Source organism: Ctenocephalides felis, unplaced genomic scaffold (genome assembly GCF_003426905.1).
Source record: "Ctenocephalides felis isolate EL2017-DRISC unplaced genomic scaffold, ASM342690v1 CF-g0.4_SCAFFOLD_00845, whole genome shotgun sequence".
Classification (NCBI taxonomy): Eukaryota; Metazoa; Arthropoda; class Insecta; order Siphonaptera; family Pulicidae; genus Ctenocephalides; species Ctenocephalides felis.
The window spans coordinates 89,547,126-89,566,760 of NW_020536999.1; the positions used below are offsets into that span (position 1 = coordinate 89,547,126).

Sequence of the window (19,635 nt, forward strand, 5' to 3'; positions counted from 1 at the left end):
TTTGGTATACAACACATGAATGAGTAGATCAACAAATTGTGCAAAACAATTGTGAATGTGGATCTTGAAATAAACAGTTTTCGCATATTTTTATTTAATCCAAGTGTTAAGGGTTCATGGCTACTCCAAAGACTTTTTTTTATTTTTTTGGTCAATGTTTGTTTTTTAATTTTTTTAAATGCGTCTATAAAAAACACATACCCTAAATTTTCACCCTCTTACCACAAACCCATATTTTGTAAGAATTATTATAGTAATTGCCTCATTTTTCAGCTCGATTTTTGTCAGTGAACTTTATCATTAAAGACTATAAATTAATTAATTAAAAAATTAAGTGATAATAATATTTCACCAGGTCGATAACTGGTACTATCGTACTATCGTCTATTTGTGGAAGTTTTTTTTACTGAGTATTTTTGTTTGATTGAAAATTTTCAATTAATTAAATTAAAACTTTAATTGTATGTATAACACAGCAAAGCATGATCAGGTACAGCTAGTATTTTAATAAAATTCGTTCTCAAATATTCAATTTTGTTACTATTTATAAAAATACATTCAGCTTCTATAAATCGAGTAATTGTTATTTTTTTATCTATTTCCATTACCTTCAATTTTATTTCATTTCCAGACATATTTATTCCTCTTTGGTCTGCTGATAGCAACCACTTTATCTGTACCATTAAATCAAGATGATGATCAATCAACTGTTCCGATCAAATCTGAAGAAGTAGTTGACACATCTTTGACCCAGGAATCAAACCCTGATGATCAAAAACAAGATATTACTGAAAACAATGATGAAACATCTTCAGCTGATTTAAATACAAAGAAAATTCAAGTAGCAGATCAGTTTTCAGTGAAAAAAGGTAAATTGGATTAAAATATTTTTAAAAGTATTTCATATTAAAAATTAATTATCTTACAGCTCGCACATGTCTGCTGTTTGGTCCTTTGAGATCACACGAGGTAGATTGTACTAAATATTATTTCTGTAGAAAAGTAGGCAAGAAACCAGTTCTTCAATCATGTAATCCAGGATGCTATTTTGATGACAAGGCTAGAAAATGTGTTGAAGGAAGTTGTACCGGTGCTAATGATAATGGTAATAAATATTTATAAATGGTTTTGCTACCTTTTGTGTTTACTGGATTAAATAATACTTTTACATAGCACTGCCAGAAAAGTCTTCGACAAAGTATTCTTCATAAGATATTCATATTCTTAAAAATAATTTCTCAATTTTTTCCATTTATTAAATCTAGGACAAGAAAGTGCACCACCAGCACCACCAGCACCACCTGCACAATCTGCGCCTCCTGCACCACCAGCACAATCTGCACCTCCTGCACCACCAGCACCACCATCAGTAGATTCTGCTTCAAAACCAGAAAACGCAGATAAAGATCCAGTTTCAGTAGATGTTGGATTACCCACACTCGTTGATTTACTTCGCAAATCTGTACCAGAATCAGATGGAGAATCATCTGGAACCAAAGTCCAATCAGGAAATCAATCATCTGAAGTTGGATCCGCATCAGAAGAAGGATCTTCTGAATCTGGAGTTAAATCAGGAACAGAAGAAGCATCATCTGAAACTGAGAAGGATCAAAAAGTAGATCAGGAGGTAGATGTAGTGCCTCAAGAACAAGAGAAAGAACATTTGGAACAGAATTAGTAGGATTTTTTGAAAAATGATTAGTTTCAGGAAAAGAACCTTAGGATTTGAATTGAAATATGTCTAATATTTATTGTAATATATTTATTTATTTATTTTTACAAGAATATATGTTTTTTCTTTTAAATGCTGTAAAATTATTTAATGCTTTATTAGCATAAAGCATTTCAAATAGTTGAACATAAATATAATAGTAAACCAAAAAAGATTTTATTGAAGCATCAAATTATTAAAAAATAAAAAGATAGATTTGAAATTTACTTAATAAATCTGGCAAGTGCTATTACAAGATCACATTTGATTCATCCTCAGTGCATATCCGATTTGGATTATTCAAACAACATTCCATTCCTATTGATGGGGAGTGATGAATAGTTTTTGGCAATAACATGTCAAGCCGTTTAGGAAATACAGTGCAAAAAGGGCTAAAAGTGGCAGTTTTGGAAAATTGGAGCAACCGAATTAAATGATTGAAAATATATTTCACATGTGTGATCCAGCGGTTTTGGAGATGCACTTTTTCTATTACATTTGCTGATCAAATGGGATTTCTGCAAATGATTATTATTAATTCATATACAAATAGAAATATTGGTAAATCAGTATACAGGTTTGCAGGTAATCAGGCAAAAAAGTAGAACGGAAAGCAAGTAGACAGACAGACAGATGGACTAATAAACTAAAAGACAAGTAGGCAGGTGAACAGCTGAACCCGTAGATAGGTAAACAGATGGATACCACCGTCAGGCAACCAGGTGCACAGGTAAACAGGTAGAGGGATAAAACGATAGACGAGAATAAATGTGGAGAGGTAGACATGTGACAAGTTGACCGGTAGATCATATGAAAAAAAACATATTGAAGTAAAACTTCTTTAGGCGCAACTAGGTTGTACATTTTTACAAATGCAACGGAAGTGCGTTAGGGCAGAGTTGAGTGCCAACGATTCGTCATTCGCTCTCGATGATATCATTTCTATACGGGTCGATTATGATTAGTCGTCGCGTATGTGAATAGAGATCTGTCGTTGTATGCGTACCGGCATCAACGTTGAATGCGTACCGATATCAACAAGCAAATCGGCACAGATAAATAAATTTAATGCTATTATAAATATATAATTTATCATTATATAAATGTGTATAATGGTTGATAGTTGTAATCACGAGTGTTACCATATTACTAATAAACATTATTCAAAATTGTTATATGATGGATTTATTTTTACTTAAATACCAACTTGTACAGTTGTTTTTAAGTTAGTTTTACTTCAATCGCGTGTGAACCTTACGCGCACTCTTTCTTTCAATTACTGGAGAAGAATTTAAATTAGTATTTTATTAGTAAATTCAATAACGCATCAAATTGTTTAATTGTTGTAATTTATAATTTGTTTTAGTTATTTTAATTCCTAATACTACAAATGTTACAGCCAAGTAAGTATATCAACAAAAATACCGTTATTGATCCATGTTATAACAGGTCAGCGTTTGTTTTGATATGTGAAATTTTAGCATAGATCTATCTGGCTATAAAATTAGCATATAAACAAGTTTTTATTTATATGTTTAATAGATGACCACGTTTATTAGTAGATATTTATGTATAAAATAACATATAAATATATTATGAGCCAACAACGAAATCTTTGGCAGTTTCTTTTAAAAATTTACTAGAGAGTGATCGTGTCTATAGTTTTAAATAGTTTTTGTGGTCATGAAACAGATTGTAAGTAATACTACATTAAATTTAACTAGTGAGGTGTATAGCATCGTGCCTTAGGCAAATGCTGGAACTTCCCGTACCGTAACGAAATGTTCGAGGAATATTGAATTATTATTAATCTAATAAATCTAGATTATTATTAATATTGTAACATTGTCTAATATTTATAAGAATTATATAAACTGAATTGCAAAGTTAAAATTATTTGTTTAAAGTATTTAAACATTATTTGTTTAAAGAATTAAAAATAAAATCTGAATTATTTTCGATATACAAAAAAAATTTTTTTTTTTGAAAAAAAAAGTTAAAATAATTTTTTTTTTCAAAATCAATTAGTTTGTTAAGACAAACAGAAAGTTCTTTGAATCAATTAAATCGGACGCTTAGTTCTCTCAAAAACCGCCATTTTTTGTACATTTAGCTCCGTATCTTCTAAATGGCTGGGCCTGCCTTTGCGAAAAACTAATAACCACTTCTCCCAATAATTACTAATTGAATGTTTTTTAGATCATTCAAATCGGATGCTCCTCAAAAACTCCTCAAAAACTCGATTTCTATTTTCTGCACTCTTTGCTTTTTATCTCCGTAATTGCAGGACCTGCCTTTGCCAAAAACTAATCAGCACATCTCCTTATCAATAGGAATCGAATGTTTTTTGAACCATTCAAATCGGTTGATCCGTACTCTCGGAAACGTGGACGAAAAATTGTGCCCATACATACATACACACACACGCACACACACACACATCCATTTTTTCTGAAGTATGCCAAAATGTTCAGAAACGTTCAAAACGTCGAAAATGTAAAAATTTTCAATTCCGATTTTCGGCCCATTACAATAACTTACCCTACGGGAAGTTAAAAATACTAATATGTCTTCAGTGGTTTCATTTAAAAGAAAATCTGGACTATACGTGGTCTGTTCAAAAAGTACCCGGAATTACTAATAATTAAATTTCGCGGGTCTGGAGTGTCTGATTGTCAAATTTTTTTTTTATTGTGTTGGTATACATGCCCCTAAAGTATGATGAAATTTTCAGCTATATTCACTGTTTACTTTGTCTGTGGTAGTCGCTAAGGTTCGACGTGTTTTTCTGAGCTCGGCGATTTTTACAATGGAAGAATTGAAAAGTCAAAGAATTTGTATTAAATTTTGCGTAAAAAATGAAATAAAGTGTTGCAAAGTGCAAAAATTCACCAGATATGGCTCCGTGTGACTTTTTCCTATTCCCAAAGTTGAAGCGACCCATGAAAGGACGGCGGTTTTCCTCGATTGAAGAAAATCGCTGAGAGTGCTCAAGGACATATCAAAAAGTGAATATCAAGGGTGCTTCGAAAATTGGAAAAAACGCTGGCATAAGTGTATTATATCTGGGGGGGACTACTTTGAAGGGGACCACATTAATGTAGACGAATAAATAAATATTTTATATTTATATACGAAAATTCCGGGTACTTTTTGAACAGACCACGTACATTTACCATCATTTTTTTTAACCTTAAATAATAACTAGCCTAAAAGAAAATCTCAAATTATCACGTAGAAGAGGAGGGGTCTTGTAAGATATCACGTGTATTTATTTTTTACAGCAATAAAAAAAATTATCTAAAATTCTTCAAAAAAAAATTCAACTTTTTTTTCTAGGTACTGAAAGTACACGTGATATTGTGGGGGAAAAGGAGATCTAATTTTAAAAATCAGGAGACGTTCATTAATCACGTGTGGTCGTTTTTTTTTCGAAGATTTTTGAACTCCACCTCTCTCCCCCTCGGTGATTCAAAATTACCGCCCCTGCCCCACCCAACATCACGTGTATTTTAAGTTTCGAGAAAAATTTATAAAACTTCGTGATTTTTTTTTTTAATCAGGTAAAAATGAATACACGTGATATCTTACGATACCCCTCCCAACCCCACGTGATATTTCCTGATTTTTTGTCAAACCCCCTCTTCACCTAAAAACCTCACGTGATTAACTACGAAAAAATGAAGTACTACTTCCATGTCAATTCGCGTCCATAACTGTACGTAACAGCCACGTATTATTAACGTAACCCTTGGTTCCGTAACAAATTTTCCTTTTCATCAAACGTTTGTGGATCACTTGGATTTGTTTTGTGTGTTTAATTATTGAAATTTATAATTCTGGACCAATTTTATACAATTTGTACATTACCGTATCCGGAAATCCGAAAAATGCCGTTATCAGGTCAATGTTAAAAAAGGTCAACGTTTCAATAATTGTTTTGATTAGTGAAATTTCAACATAGATGCATCTTGCTATTAAATTTACATATAAATGTGTTTTTATTTACACACAAATGCATTCACATTTATATTGATAGATAAATAAATATATATCTGTATGGATGGCATCGTGCTTTAAGGCAAATTGCTGGAACTTTCCGTATCGTAACGAAATGTTCGACGAATATTAAATGTTTTCAAATAGATTATTAAAAATAAATAATGTAACATATATTTATTTATTTATTATACGCCAATCGGCTATATAATTTAATTTAATAAACATTGTCTAATATTTATAAGAATTATATAAACTGAATTGCAAAGTTGAAAATATTTGTTTAAAGTATATTAGAACTTAAGTCAGAATTACAATTGAAATCTAAATTATTTTCGATATACAAAAAATATTAAAAAAAAAGAAAAAAAAATTGAAACAAAAATTTTTTTCCAAAAGCAATTATTTTGTTAAAACAAGCAGGAAGGTCTTTCAATCATTCAATTCGGACGCTTAGTTCTCTCAAAAACGGCCAATTTTTGCACATTTAGCTTAATATCTCCGAAACGGTTGAACCTGTCTTTGCCAAAAACTAATCAGCACATCTCCCTATCAATAGGAATCGAATGTTTTTTGAACCATTCAAATCGAATGCTCCGTTCTCTCAAAAACTCGATTTCTATTTTCTGCATTCTTTGCTCTAAATCTCCGAAACGCCTGGACCTTTGCCAAAAACTAATCAGCACATCTCCCTATCAATAGGAATCGAATGCTTTTTGAACCACTCAAATCGGTTAATCCGTGCGCCCGAAAACGTTGACAAAAAATTGTATCAGAATGCTCAGAAACCTTCTAAACGTGAAGAAATGTATAAATTTTCAATTTCAATTTTTGGACGATTACAATAACTTACCTACGGGAATTTAATAAGAGCTCAATATGATTTCTATGTCAGTTTCTTTTTAAAATTCCTAAAACGATGATTGGTGTATAGTGATAAAAGGTTCTTGTCGCCATGAAACAGATTTTGATAATAAAAAATTAACTTTCTTAAGATGTTTTATAATTTAAAAATCTAGACATAAAGTTTTGTCTAATATTTTTACATCGTTGAAGTTATTTACTTAGAAATGATACAAATATTACAAAAAATCCTACCACTTTTATTAATAAAACTAAAACTTCCCGTAGGGGAAGCTATTGTAAATGTCCAAAAATCAAAATTGAAAATGTATGCATTTCTTCAAGTTTTTCTGAACATTTTGTCATAACTCAGAAAAAATAGATGTGTGTAAATGTATGTATATATATGTTTTCGAGCGCACGGATCAACCGATTTGAATGGTTCAAAATTCTTATTGCAATCTATAATATATTATAGACAATGTTACAATATTAATAACAATCTATTTGAAAACATTCAGTATTCCTCGAACATTTCGAGGAAGTTCCAGCAATTTGGCTTAGGGCACGCTGCCATACACTCCACTAGTTTACTTTTCTGTAATAATCTATTTGAAAACATTTAAATATTTCATTACGGTACGGAAAGTTCTAGCAATTTGCCTTCACAGTAAAGTCAGTCTCATATTTTAGTAAAATCTGTCTCAAACTTTATAGCTTTTTATAAATACAAACACTTACTCTCTACGAATCTTCCATTTCCAATTGTTATAGCCATCTAATTGCATTACCATCCATTGTATTTCTTTTCCAGACATATTTACTCGCTTTTGGTCTGCTGATAGCAGCATCTTTGTCTGTACCATTAGACCAAGATGATGATCAATCAACTGTTCCAATCAAATCTGAAGAAGTGGTTGATACCTCCTTGACTCAGGAATCAAATCCTGATGATCAAAAACAAGATGTTTCTGAAAACGATGATGAAACACCTTTAACTGATTTAAATACAAAGAAAATTCAAGTAGAAGATCAGTTATCAGGGAAAAAAGGTAGATTGGATTAAAACATTTCTAAAAGTATTTTATGTTCAAAATTTAATTATTTTTACAGCTCGCACATGTCTGCTGTTTGGGCCTTTGAGATCACACGAGATAGATTGTACTAAATATTATTTTTGTAGAAAAGTAGGAAAGAAACCAGTTCTTCAATCATGCAGTCCTGGATACTACTTTGACGACAAGGCTAGAAAATGTGTTGAAGGAAGTTGTAGTGATGCTAATGATAATGGTAATAAATATTTATAAATGGTTTTGCTACCTTTTGTGCTTACTGGAGTAAATAATACTTCCACATAGCATTGCCAGAAAAGTCCTTGATAAAGTATCATTTTTATGTAGTGTGCCTAAAAAAAACATAAAACGTTAGATTTTTCTAAAAAGTAATTCCACAATCTTTATGAAATAATTAATTCAATACTTATCTTCATCAACAGCTTCAACATCTGGAGTACCCCCAAATAGACCCACCTCAGTAGCCGTAAATCCTGGACAAGAACCACTAAATGGAGACATGAGAACTCCTGAATCAAATGAAAAACCTGTTGATATAGGAAGTAAACCAGGAGCACCAAATCCTGGACAAGAACCACTAAATGGAGCAATTAGATCATTTGGAATAGGACAATCATAATCTTCTGAATTTTGATCTTCTGGCTCTGGAAGTTAGTCAGGATAATCTAGAGCAGAAATAATATTATAGCTAACGGATCAGAAACAAGCAATTTGGAAGAAGTTTAGAAAGATTTTTGAATCATGACTAGGTTCTTCGCAATCAGAAAAATAATATTGAATACTTTTTATTATATATTTATTTATTTATTTTCACACGTTTAATATATTTTTTATATATACATTTTTTGTTTTTTTTTATTTTATAAGTTAAATATATATTACAGCAGCCAATTAAAATGTGAATTGATATTGGTAAGTTATAGTAATCGTCCAAAAATCGAAAATGATAATTTTTGTATAAATTCACCTTTCAGATAGGTTTCTAAACATTTTGAAGAAAAAATTGATAACTGTGTCAATTGTGTATAGGAGTATTTATGGATACAGTTGTTTGTCGACGTTTTTAGGAGCACAACTCAACTGAGTTGAATCATTCGATTAGATTTTGTAATTTGAATCACTCGATATGAATGTGTATCGACAACCCATTAGAAATTAGTTATCAATTCAACAAGATGTAGAAAAATGATTATTACTTCTGGGATTCTGAATTGAAATTTATTTCATTCGACTTTTAGCTAAATTCTTCACAAAATAAATCTGATTTATCAATATCATCTAATTTCTGTTTTGTTGTCTATTTGCTCCATCCACTAAATATTTCAATACAATTGGTGAATCTACTCACTGAGACACTAATTATATGGTAATTACTAATTTGATATAATAAATATTAACATTATAAACGTATTACTAATTTTATATAATAAATATAAATATTATAAACGTATTTATTCAAATTGAACTATTTAAAAGAGCCATTAAGCAGGAGTCATTAAATAACAAAAAATTACGATTGCCAGAACACCCATATACACTGAAGTTGGCTCCGGTGTTGCCCATAACCTGTCAAAATTTCAGCAGTGTTGCTTTCTGCAAATCATTTAGGGGAATATTTAGTGCAATTCTTCTACCACGCGTCTGAAGACTCGATCTCATTTTTTTCTTGTAGCGTTGTATCGTGTCGTGTCCGCCATTTTCTGTTCAAGTATATTCTGATTGTGCGTTTTTAATTTCATTTTGTTTGCAGTTATGCCTTTCCATTTCGTTTCTTTATGATTCTTTCATTTATTTCATTTAATTTTATATTGTTCTTTCCTCTGCGGTTACTATTTTGGTGCTCTCAATCGATTCGCTTGTGCACGTTTCTTCTTAAGTAAGGCTTTTATTATTATTTTTGTTACATTAACATGTTTTATTATAATTCGTTCTGTTTCTTTTCATTTATATTTCTTACTGCGCTTTTTGAAATTAACAAATTTACTTCTTCATTAGGTTTATTTTATTTGAGGGTTATTATCTCACTTTCTATATTAAGGTCTAGCTTAGGTTCCACTTTCTTTACCTTCTTTTCACATTTAGGTCTAGCTGCTTCCATATTATTTTGCTACTTTTTACATTTAGGTCTAGCTTAGTACTTTTTACATTTAGGTTCGTTACTAGCTTAGCTTCCATATTATTTAGGTACTTTTAACATTTAGGTTTAGCTTAGGTTCCATATTATTTAAATACTTTTTACCTTAGGTTCCATATTATTTAGGTACTTTTAACATTTAGGTCTAGCTTAGGTTCCATATTATTTCAGTAGTTTTTACATTTAGGTTCGTTAATAGCTTAGCTTCCATATTATTTAGGTACTTTTTTACTTACGTTTACATTACTTTCTATTTTCATTCTCTAGCCTTTAGTTCATACTCATTTCACAATTTATACAATTTAGTCACTTTGCTCCTTATTCTCGATATCTATTTCATTTGTAATTTATCCAATAAACCAACATGGACTTTGTTTGTAGTGAATGCAAAACCACGTTTACAGCTCGTAGCTCTTTATATCGACACCTCAGGAGACAGCATGACAAAGAGCAATTCGTGTCAATTTTGTTATAAAACCTTTAAAACCATATATACTATATCGACATGTATGCCAAGTGCATTGTAATATCCCTGCATTGTAATATCTAATGTTTTCTATAACATAGGTCAAATTGTAAATAATATAATGTGTATATATTTCATTTTTAATAAAAATGTTTATCCGAAAAGATGTTGTTCTTTAACTATGTTTGGTATTGTTCATGGCAATATTGTTAAAATTTGTATGAGATACACCTCATTATTTTAGAACATTCTAAATATCATTATTATATTTATATACAATTACTATAAATGCGATATATGAATAATATATATATATTGAAATATGTGAGTTGAGTGTTGATATATATTTCGATAAAACGAAAGACTGAAAATATCAAAATTTAATACATATCATATGTTTGACTTCATTTTATTATATGATTATAAATATATACACAAAATATAAATAAGTTGTGTTCTAATGAACAGAGCTTACATCAAGAACTTTGATGTTCATTTAATATCTAAGCGTGTAAATTCCTGGCCTTAATTCCATGAGAAATGTAAATAAAACTGACAATAAAGTTAAAACATAGAAAATAGTGTGAGTAACTACAATAACTAATCTAAACACTCTTTAATGTCCTAATCAAACAAAATTTATCGTTTTTCGTAATAATATTCGCTAACAAAGAACATTTCACTGTGAAAGCAATTCTTTCATGGAGGTTATATGTGTTATTTTGACGTTTCATTTGCGAATGACAGTTCGGGTGTATTACACAGTGTCTTTTGTCTCTGAATGTTGGTAAGTCGTTTTTTTTTTTGACGTTTGTTGGGTGTCTCAGTACATGGCATATTTTTTGGGTTTTAACGGGGTGTCCATTAAGCAAATAAGACGTTTCTCAAACAACTGTCAAAACTTTTAAACATGGCGTCGTCGCGCCAAAATTCAAAATGTTTTTGCAACGTTAGAAATAAGAATAGATGTACAAAATGATATAAAAGTATATTATTATCTACATTATAAAAGTATATTAACATATATTACAGTCGTTTCTTCTTAATGCTAAAATCCAAAACTGGCTTGTACAAACTTAAGGCTTGTTAACATTATTACTTTAACTTAAAAATACTACGGATAAACTTGAAAACTTTCTATCTCAACATTATTTGTAGAAAATTCAGGCTATATATATATATATATATATATATATATACATATATTATACAAATTCTTTTCTCCCTATATTGATCATTTCTTCATTAACTAATTGATAATTGTTCAAAAGCAACAAATCTCCTGACTCATTTATTACTCCACAATCATTTTTATCATCACAAGTGATATTTTTATCAAAACTTTTGTCCTCTTTCTCTTTTTTGACATCAATTTCTACACACATGATCCTGCAGCTCATAAATCACTTTCCGTTTACTCCAATACAAATTTGAATTTAAAATATCCTTATCAATACTTTTTAGTAACTTTATACAAACATTAGGCAAATATAGTAATATATATTTTATACAAACTCTTCTCTCCCTATATTGATCATTTCTTTGTTTACTAATTGATAATTGTTCAAAAGCAACAAATCTCCTCCATCATCTATCTCAAATTACTCCACAATCATTTTTATCATCATGAGTAATATTATCATCAACATTTTTGTCCTCTTTCTCTCTTTTCACTTCAATTTCTTCACACGAGAAGTTATAATCATAATCCAGCAGCTCAGAAATCACTTTTGGTTTACTCAAATCCAAATTTGAATTTAAAATATCCTTATCAATACTTTTTAGTAATTTTATACAAACATTATACAAATTTAATAATATATATTTTATACAAACTATTCTCTCCCTATATTGATCATTTCTTCATTAACTAATTGATAATTGTTCAAAAGCAACAAATCTCCTGACTCATTTATTACTCCACAATCATTTTTATCATCACAAGTAATATTATCATCAAAACCTTTGTCCTCTTTCTCTTTTTTGACTTCAATTTCTTCGCATGTGAAGCTATAATCATGATTCAGCAGCTCAGATATCACTTTTGGTTTACTCAAATCCAAATTTGAATTCAAAACATCCTTATCAATACTTTTTAGTAATTTTATACAAACATTATACAAATTTAATAATAGATATTTTATACAAACTCTTCTCTCCCTATATTGATCATTTCTTCATTAACTATTTGATAATTGTTCAAAAGCAACAAATCTCCTCCATCATTTATTACTCCACCATCATTTTTATCATCACGAGTAATATTGTCATCAAACTTTTGTCCTCTTTCTCTTTTTTGACTTCAATTTCTTCGCAGGTGAAGCTATAATCATGATCCTGCAGCTCATAAATCACTTTCCGTTTACTCCAATACAAATTTGAATTTAAAATATCCTTATAAATATTTTTTAGTAATTTTATACAAACATTATAAAAATTTAGTAATATATATTTTATACAAACTCTTCTCTCCCTATATTAATCATTTCTTCATTAACTAATTGATAATTGTTCAAAAGCAACAAATCTCCTGACTCATTTATTACTCCACAATCATTTTTATCATCACAAGTAATATTTTCATCAAAACTTTTGTCCTCTTTCTCTTTTTTGACATCAATTTCTACACACATGATGCTATAATCATGTTCCTGCAGCTCATAAATCACTTTCCGTTTACTCCAATACAAATTTGAATTTAAAATATCCTTATCAATACTTTTTAGTAATTTTATATAAACTTTATACTATACAATATTAAGTAATACATATATTATACATACTCTTCTCTCCCTAAATTGATCATCTCTTCATTAACTAATTGATAATTGTTAAAAAACAACAAATATATTATCATCTCAAAAACTTTTGTCCTCTTTCTCTTTTTTGACATCAATTTCTTCACACGTAAAGCTATAATCATGATCCAGCAGCTCTGAAATCACTTTTGGTTTACTCAAATCCAAACTTGAATTTAAAATATTCTTATCAGTTCTTTTTAGTAATTTTATACAAACATTATAAAAAGTTAGTGGTATATATTTTATACAAACTCTTCTCTTCCTATATTGATCATTTCTTCATTTACTAATTGATAATTGTACAAATCTCCTCCATCATTTATTACCCCACAATCATTTTTATCATCACGAGTAATATTATCGTCAAAACCTTTGTCCTCTTTCTCTTTTTTTACTTCAATTTCTTCACATGTGAAGCTATAATCATGGTCCAGCAGCTCAGAAATCACTTTTGGTTTACTCAAATCCAAATTTGAATTTAAAATATCCTTATCAATACTTTTTAGTAATTTTATACAAACTTTTTATACAAATTTAGTAATATATTTTATACAAACTCTTCTCTTCCTATATTGATCATTTCTTCATTAACTAATTGATAATTGTTCAAAAGCAACAAATCTCCGTCATCATTTATTACTCCACCTTCATTTTTATCATCACGAGTAATATTATCATCAAAACTTTTGTCCTCTTTCTCTTTTTTGACTTCAATTTCTTCGCAATTAAAGCTATAATCATGATCCAGCAGTTCAGAGATCACCTTTGGTTTACTCAAATCCAAATTTGAATTTAAAATGTCCTTATCAATACTTTCCAGTAATTTTACATTAACAGACTCATCACAATCAACGAATATATTATTGTGTAGATCTGGGTGTTTAAAAATATTCATTATTGTTTTGTCTTTAAAAAAGTCTTGAGCACTAACTGTTGACAATTTGTCTTCCTGCACAACTAAATTGCATTGACCAAAATTCAAACTTAACATTTCGTTAATAAAAGTTTCTGAAGTTACTTCTTTGTTCTGAAACTTTTTTGTTAAATATTCAAAGTAATCAGCCTCTATTTTAGGAGTGAATGTTACAGTATCATTATCAGTTTTTATTGTTTCTTCTTTTATAACTGTAGGCTTTATGTCTTTTGACTTATTATCACTTTTGCTTCTGAAAGGAACAACGTTATGAGATAAAGGATGGGTTACTTTCTCCAAGTCTTCAGTTTGAGCCACAAAACAGTCTGAACAGAAATCTATGGATCTGTTTCTACAATCCATGCAGTGCCAACGAGTCCCGATGATTGGAGATTCTTTGCAGAAGTCACACTGAAAAAATATAGCCATTGATAAAACAATCATGAGACAAATTAGTCATATAATTACAATTGTACTTACAGTGTGTCTAACATGTACACTATAAGGTCTTGAGTCATCTTTTTGTTTATCTTTTAAAACCCTTTTCAAAATACGTAAAGAATATTTATCAACAGTCATAGTATCATTTTCATTTGTTGAATCGTCAGAATTGGTGTCTGATTCTGTTACTTCATCATCTGTGTAATTATCTACTTCAGAAATCTAAAATTTAGATTCAATAAGATTAATATATATATTAGATGATAGAGTCTTGGATTTGTAAATATTTTGTAGAGCTTCGAACAAAGAATCCAGAAAGTAATATATATATTATATATATATATATATATATATATATATATAAATTTACCTCTTTGGGTACTTGCGGTATAACATTCTGAGTATTCTGATTGTGCAAACTTTGTAACCCATTTGGTATTGTCAATGTGGGAAAGAATGTCGAAGGTTTTATCAAACTGAATGAATTATGAAATACAGAATTTTTTAAAGACCTCTGAAACCAAAAATTTAGATAAATAACAAATACATTTTACATATATTGTTGCTAGAAACCAAAAGACAATTAATATTGTTACCTTTCCGGGGCGCATCCTGGGCAATCTACCAGGAACAGGCAAACCTGCCTTATGCAGTTTGATAAAATATTTCTGTATTCGACTTGCCACTTGTTTCGTAGTCCTATTACCTAAAGCTTTTGCTATTTTTGCAAATCTACGCATTTCAACTTCTTCTGAAGGAAATTCAACTAATAATTCTTCCAATCTGCGTTGTTCAGCAACTGTCCACAACTATAAAAAAATACTAATAACAAAATTGATAAAAATAACATAACATACTTTGAAGTTGATAAAAACTTCAAAATTAATACTTTATCAGATTTTGCAGAATGTCTGTTTTCTGTCAAGTGATAAGAATCAATTTTTTCATTAGATGTACTTTGTGGTTTATCATCATTGTAAATACTTTTTGCTTTGTTTAATAAATACTCAGGAACTTTATTCTCGTACTGTTGCAAATCAATTTTTGGAATCTAGAAAAATATATATATATATATATATATATATATAATATATATATATATATATATATAATATATATATATATATATATATATATATATCGCTTGTTTATAATAAATTACATTAACTAGTGTGATTCTGTCAGGTAATTTTAACTCCCCACTTCGTAAAGAACTAACAAACTCTACAGGTTTTTCTTGTGACAATGTTAGGGCTGCATTTAGTGTGTCATAATTCTGCAAAGCAAACAAATTTTAGACTTTTCTTATACATATTACAAAACTATATAGTTGATCTCAATTTATCCACCTTTGTCTGATTTATTACCTTTAGCATTTCATCTTTCTGTGCGCTGAGCAAAATGTAAGCCCTTAATAATTTCTGATAATCTTTATTGTTCCTCAAAGCTAAATGATCAGATTCAAAGAAAAATTCATCAGGATCTTGTGAAAATAAATTTTCTTGTGAAGAAGTACTTTCATCGACTGAATTGGAGTCTTTGTCAGAAAACTCTGCCTTGTCCAAGGAATTATCCATGATGATAATATAATAGATGATATTTGTTAACTAGTCTATTGATAATAAGTGTATTTTTTGTTTAATAATAATTTGATATGAAAGTAATTAAGTAAACGTTAAATATAATGTTTTATTTTAAAAAATAATGTGTTTTTGTTCACAGGTTATAACATGTTTGGACATAACCTCACTTTTTGACGTTTTGAAAAGTTCTAAAAAGAAATTCTAATATAAATATTTAGTTTTATGATTTTGTTTATTAAATTGAATTTACTTTTTAATTTTCAACTAAATTCAGAAATAAACATAGTACAACAACTAATAATATCTAGTTTTTATAAAATATTTGAATACATCTAATAAAATTTAAATTTGGCGCTTTTATACTCATCAGAAAAGTCTAACAAGATTCTAATAAAAATGAATGAATGAATATTTAGTTTTATGTTTTTGAATATTTAAATTCATTTTAATTTTCAATTTTGAAGAATTATAAATAGTATAACAATTAATAATATGTATTTTTCAATAAATATTTAAACTAGTTGGTTTGGTATTTAGCCTTGAGGCAAGTTACATGAACTTCCCGAAATGTGTAAATAATCGACTTAATTAAAAAAAAATGTGTAAATAATATACTTCATTAATCCTACTTTAAAAAAAACGATAATAATTTTAGCAAACTTTGACGAATTTTTAAAATTAAACTACTTGTTGTAAGGCCGTAATATTACAGTAAGTTCTATAAGACCATGATGTATATCGCCAAAAAAAGTTCCATGAAAAACGGCTTATTTTTTTTTTAACAGTTAATTACAAGAAAACGGCTCGGTAGATTTTCACCTAAAATTAATCAGCATCATTCCCAACTAATATCTTTCGAACAGTTTTTGATATTTTAAAATCGGTTCGGTAGGATGAGCTTAAATGTCGACGAAAATTTAACACTTTTTTTCAACAGTTAATTACAAGAAAACGGCTCGGTAGATTTTCACCTAAAATTAATCAGCATCATTCCCAACTAATATCTTTCGAACAGTTTTTGATATTTTAAAATCGGTTCGGTAGGATGAGCTTAAATGTCGACGAAAATTTAACACTTTTTTTCAACAGTTAATTACAAGAAAACGGCTCGGTAGATTTTCACCTAAAATTAATCAGCATCATTCCCAACTAATATCTTTCGAACAGTTTTTGATTTTTTAAAATCGGTTCGGTAGGATGAGCTTAAATGTCGACGAAAATTTAACACTTTTTTTCAACAGTTAATTACAAGAAAACGGCTCGGTAGATTTTCACCTAAAATTAATCAGCATCATTCCCAACTAATATCTTTCGAACAGTTTTTGATTTTTTAAAATCGGTTCGGTAGGATGAGCTTAAATGTCGACGAAAATTTAACACTTTTTTTCAACAGTTAATTACAAGAAAACGGCTCGGTAGATTTTCACCTAAAATTAATCAGCATCATTCCCAACTAATATCTTTCGAACAGTTTTTGATTTTTTAAAATCGGTTCGGTAGGATGAGCTTAAATATGTACGAAAAGTTTTTTCGAATTACAAAGAAACGGCTTGTCAGATCGTTGCACAAAACTGACAAACGATAGTCCTCACCGAAATACATCAAATGGCTTTTAAATTTCTAAAATCGGTTCAGGCGTTTTTGAGAAAACGTCGATCAAAAGTCTAATTTTGACAAATGCCAAAAAGACCATACTGATTTTTGCAAACTTTGACGAATTTTTAAAGCTGAACCAGTTGTCGTAGCGCCGTAATATTTTAGTATGATCTAGAAGACTATGGTATCTATCGTCAAAAAAATAATCATAAAAATCGTCGAATTTTTTTTTTTAAAAACTTTATTACAAGAAAACGGCCCGGCCGATCTCTGCCAAAAACTAATCAGCACGATTCCCAACCAATATCTTTCGAACGGTTTTTGAATTTTCAAAATCGATTCAGAATTGCGGGCTAAAACGTAGACGAAAAATTTTTCACTTTTCTGCCATTTATAAAGAAACGGCTTGGCCGATCGTCGCACAAAACTGACAAACAATAGTTCTCGTCGAGATACATCGAATGGCTTTTAAATTGTTGAAATCGACCCAGCCGTTTTCGAGAAAACGTCGATTTACGGCAAAAAATCTGTTGGTGCACACGCACACACACACACACACACACACACACACACACATACTTTTTCCAAATTTGGTCTCATTCGATTCAGAATGGCTTGAAACGTCGAGAAAACATAAAATTAGCGAATCGGATTTTTTGATGAAAACATAAACTTCTCCTTCGGGAAGTTAATAAAACTAATAAAATTTAAATTTTGCGCCATTTTTCTCATGAGAATCCAATTTAACTAAGGCAACACTAAATAAATTTATGTTATCAGTAAAAATGTCTTTTGCATGATTTTTATTTTACAATTTTTCTATTTAGTTTTAAATATCATGCCAAGTTCATTATATTTTTACGTTTTTTTGTACTACTAAATATATTTTGTATAAACAATGTCATTTCTGGTCTTTCCTCTAGTCAGTATTATCAACTGCATTTTTTAGCTTTTGTACTAAGATTTTTATAATTAGTTAGAATTAATTAATAAATAATATACATGTACAATTCAAGCTTGGTAAGCATAAAATTTTAGTGTTTGCATTTGCTTACCTTGCAACTTATCAAATTACAATCAACGAGTAAATCTACCATTGCAATTCTTTATATATAAGAAAGTATTTTTAAAATGTCAGAACTTTATAAATGTACTTTGTCTGCCGAAGATTATTTATATGCTGAAGAATATTTGGGTGAAACTGAATCAATCCGGAATGATAGTATCAGGGAAATCCAAGAATGGATCCAAGACAACCCTCATATAAAAGCCAGAAACGATCCAGTATCAATCCTACATTTTTTAAGAGGCTGCAAGTTTGATATTCCGAAAACAATAGCCAAAATCAAGCATTTCTACTTAGCCAGATCTAAAGTAACGGAGTGGTACCAAAATAGAGACCCTCATTTGTGTGAAATCCAAGAACTCGTTGATTTAGGAGTGTTTTTACCTCTAAAAACAAAAGATGCTCATAATAGATTGATTGTGGTAATTAAAGCGGCTGCACATGATCCCAAAAAGCATTTACAAGATGATGTTTTTAAAATCGGGCAAATGATTATGGATTTAGCTTTACATTTGGATGAAAGTGTATCTGTATATGGAGTTGTTGCTATTTTTGATCTTGAAAATGTTACTTTAGGGCATGCTTTGCAGTTGCATCCGGGGATGATTAAGAAGTTAGTTGATAGTTGGAAGTTTTATCCAACAATGGTGAAGAGACTGGATTTTGTAAATGCTCCCAGTTTTGTTAACATCGTACTTGATGTCTTCATGTAAGTATATGCTAACAGTCATTTTTATGTTAAAAATTATGCTCACATAATTTGGTTTTAGGAAATTCATGACCAAAAAGCTTCGTGATCGAGTCACTGTCCACAGAACAGGTCTTTTAGACATTCCAGGACTTCCTGAAGAATGTGTCAAGAATCCTAAAATGTTTTTTAAAGATTTAACAAATTATTGGAAAGAACAATTAAACTTGTATCGAGACTGGCTCAAAAACGATATGTCCACAAATCAACAAACATAAAATCTGTGATTTTGTAAAATTTTATATATATTTTGTATAATAA

General features: G+C 29.5%; 1 protein-coding gene across 1 annotated transcript; it reads left to right on the forward strand.

Annotated features, from left to right (window-relative positions):
* Positions 1 to 18,545: 18,545 nt before the first annotated feature.
* On the forward strand, positions 18,546 to 19,592 carry LOC113362932 (retinol-binding protein pinta-like). The gene is made up of 2 exons (XM_026605427.1): positions 18,546 to 19,335; positions 19,397 to 19,592. The coding sequence occupies exons 1-2, from the start codon at positions 18,692 to 18,694 to the stop codon at positions 19,590 to 19,592; spliced, it is 840 nt and encodes a 279-aa protein (XP_026461212.1). The 5' UTR covers positions 18,546 to 18,691.
* The last annotated feature ends 43 nt before the right edge of the window (positions 19,593 to 19,635 follow it).

Excerpts from the sequence above, each read along its gene's own strand:
- LOC113362932 (XM_026605427.1), top strand. The coding sequence starts at position 18,692 with ATGTCAGAACTTTATAAATGTACTTTGTCTGCCGAAGATTATTTATAT. Across the intron at positions 19,336-19,396 it reads ATCGTACTTGATGTCTTCAT|GAAATTCATGACCAAAAAGC; the intron begins GTAAGTATATGC and ends ATTTGGTTTTAG.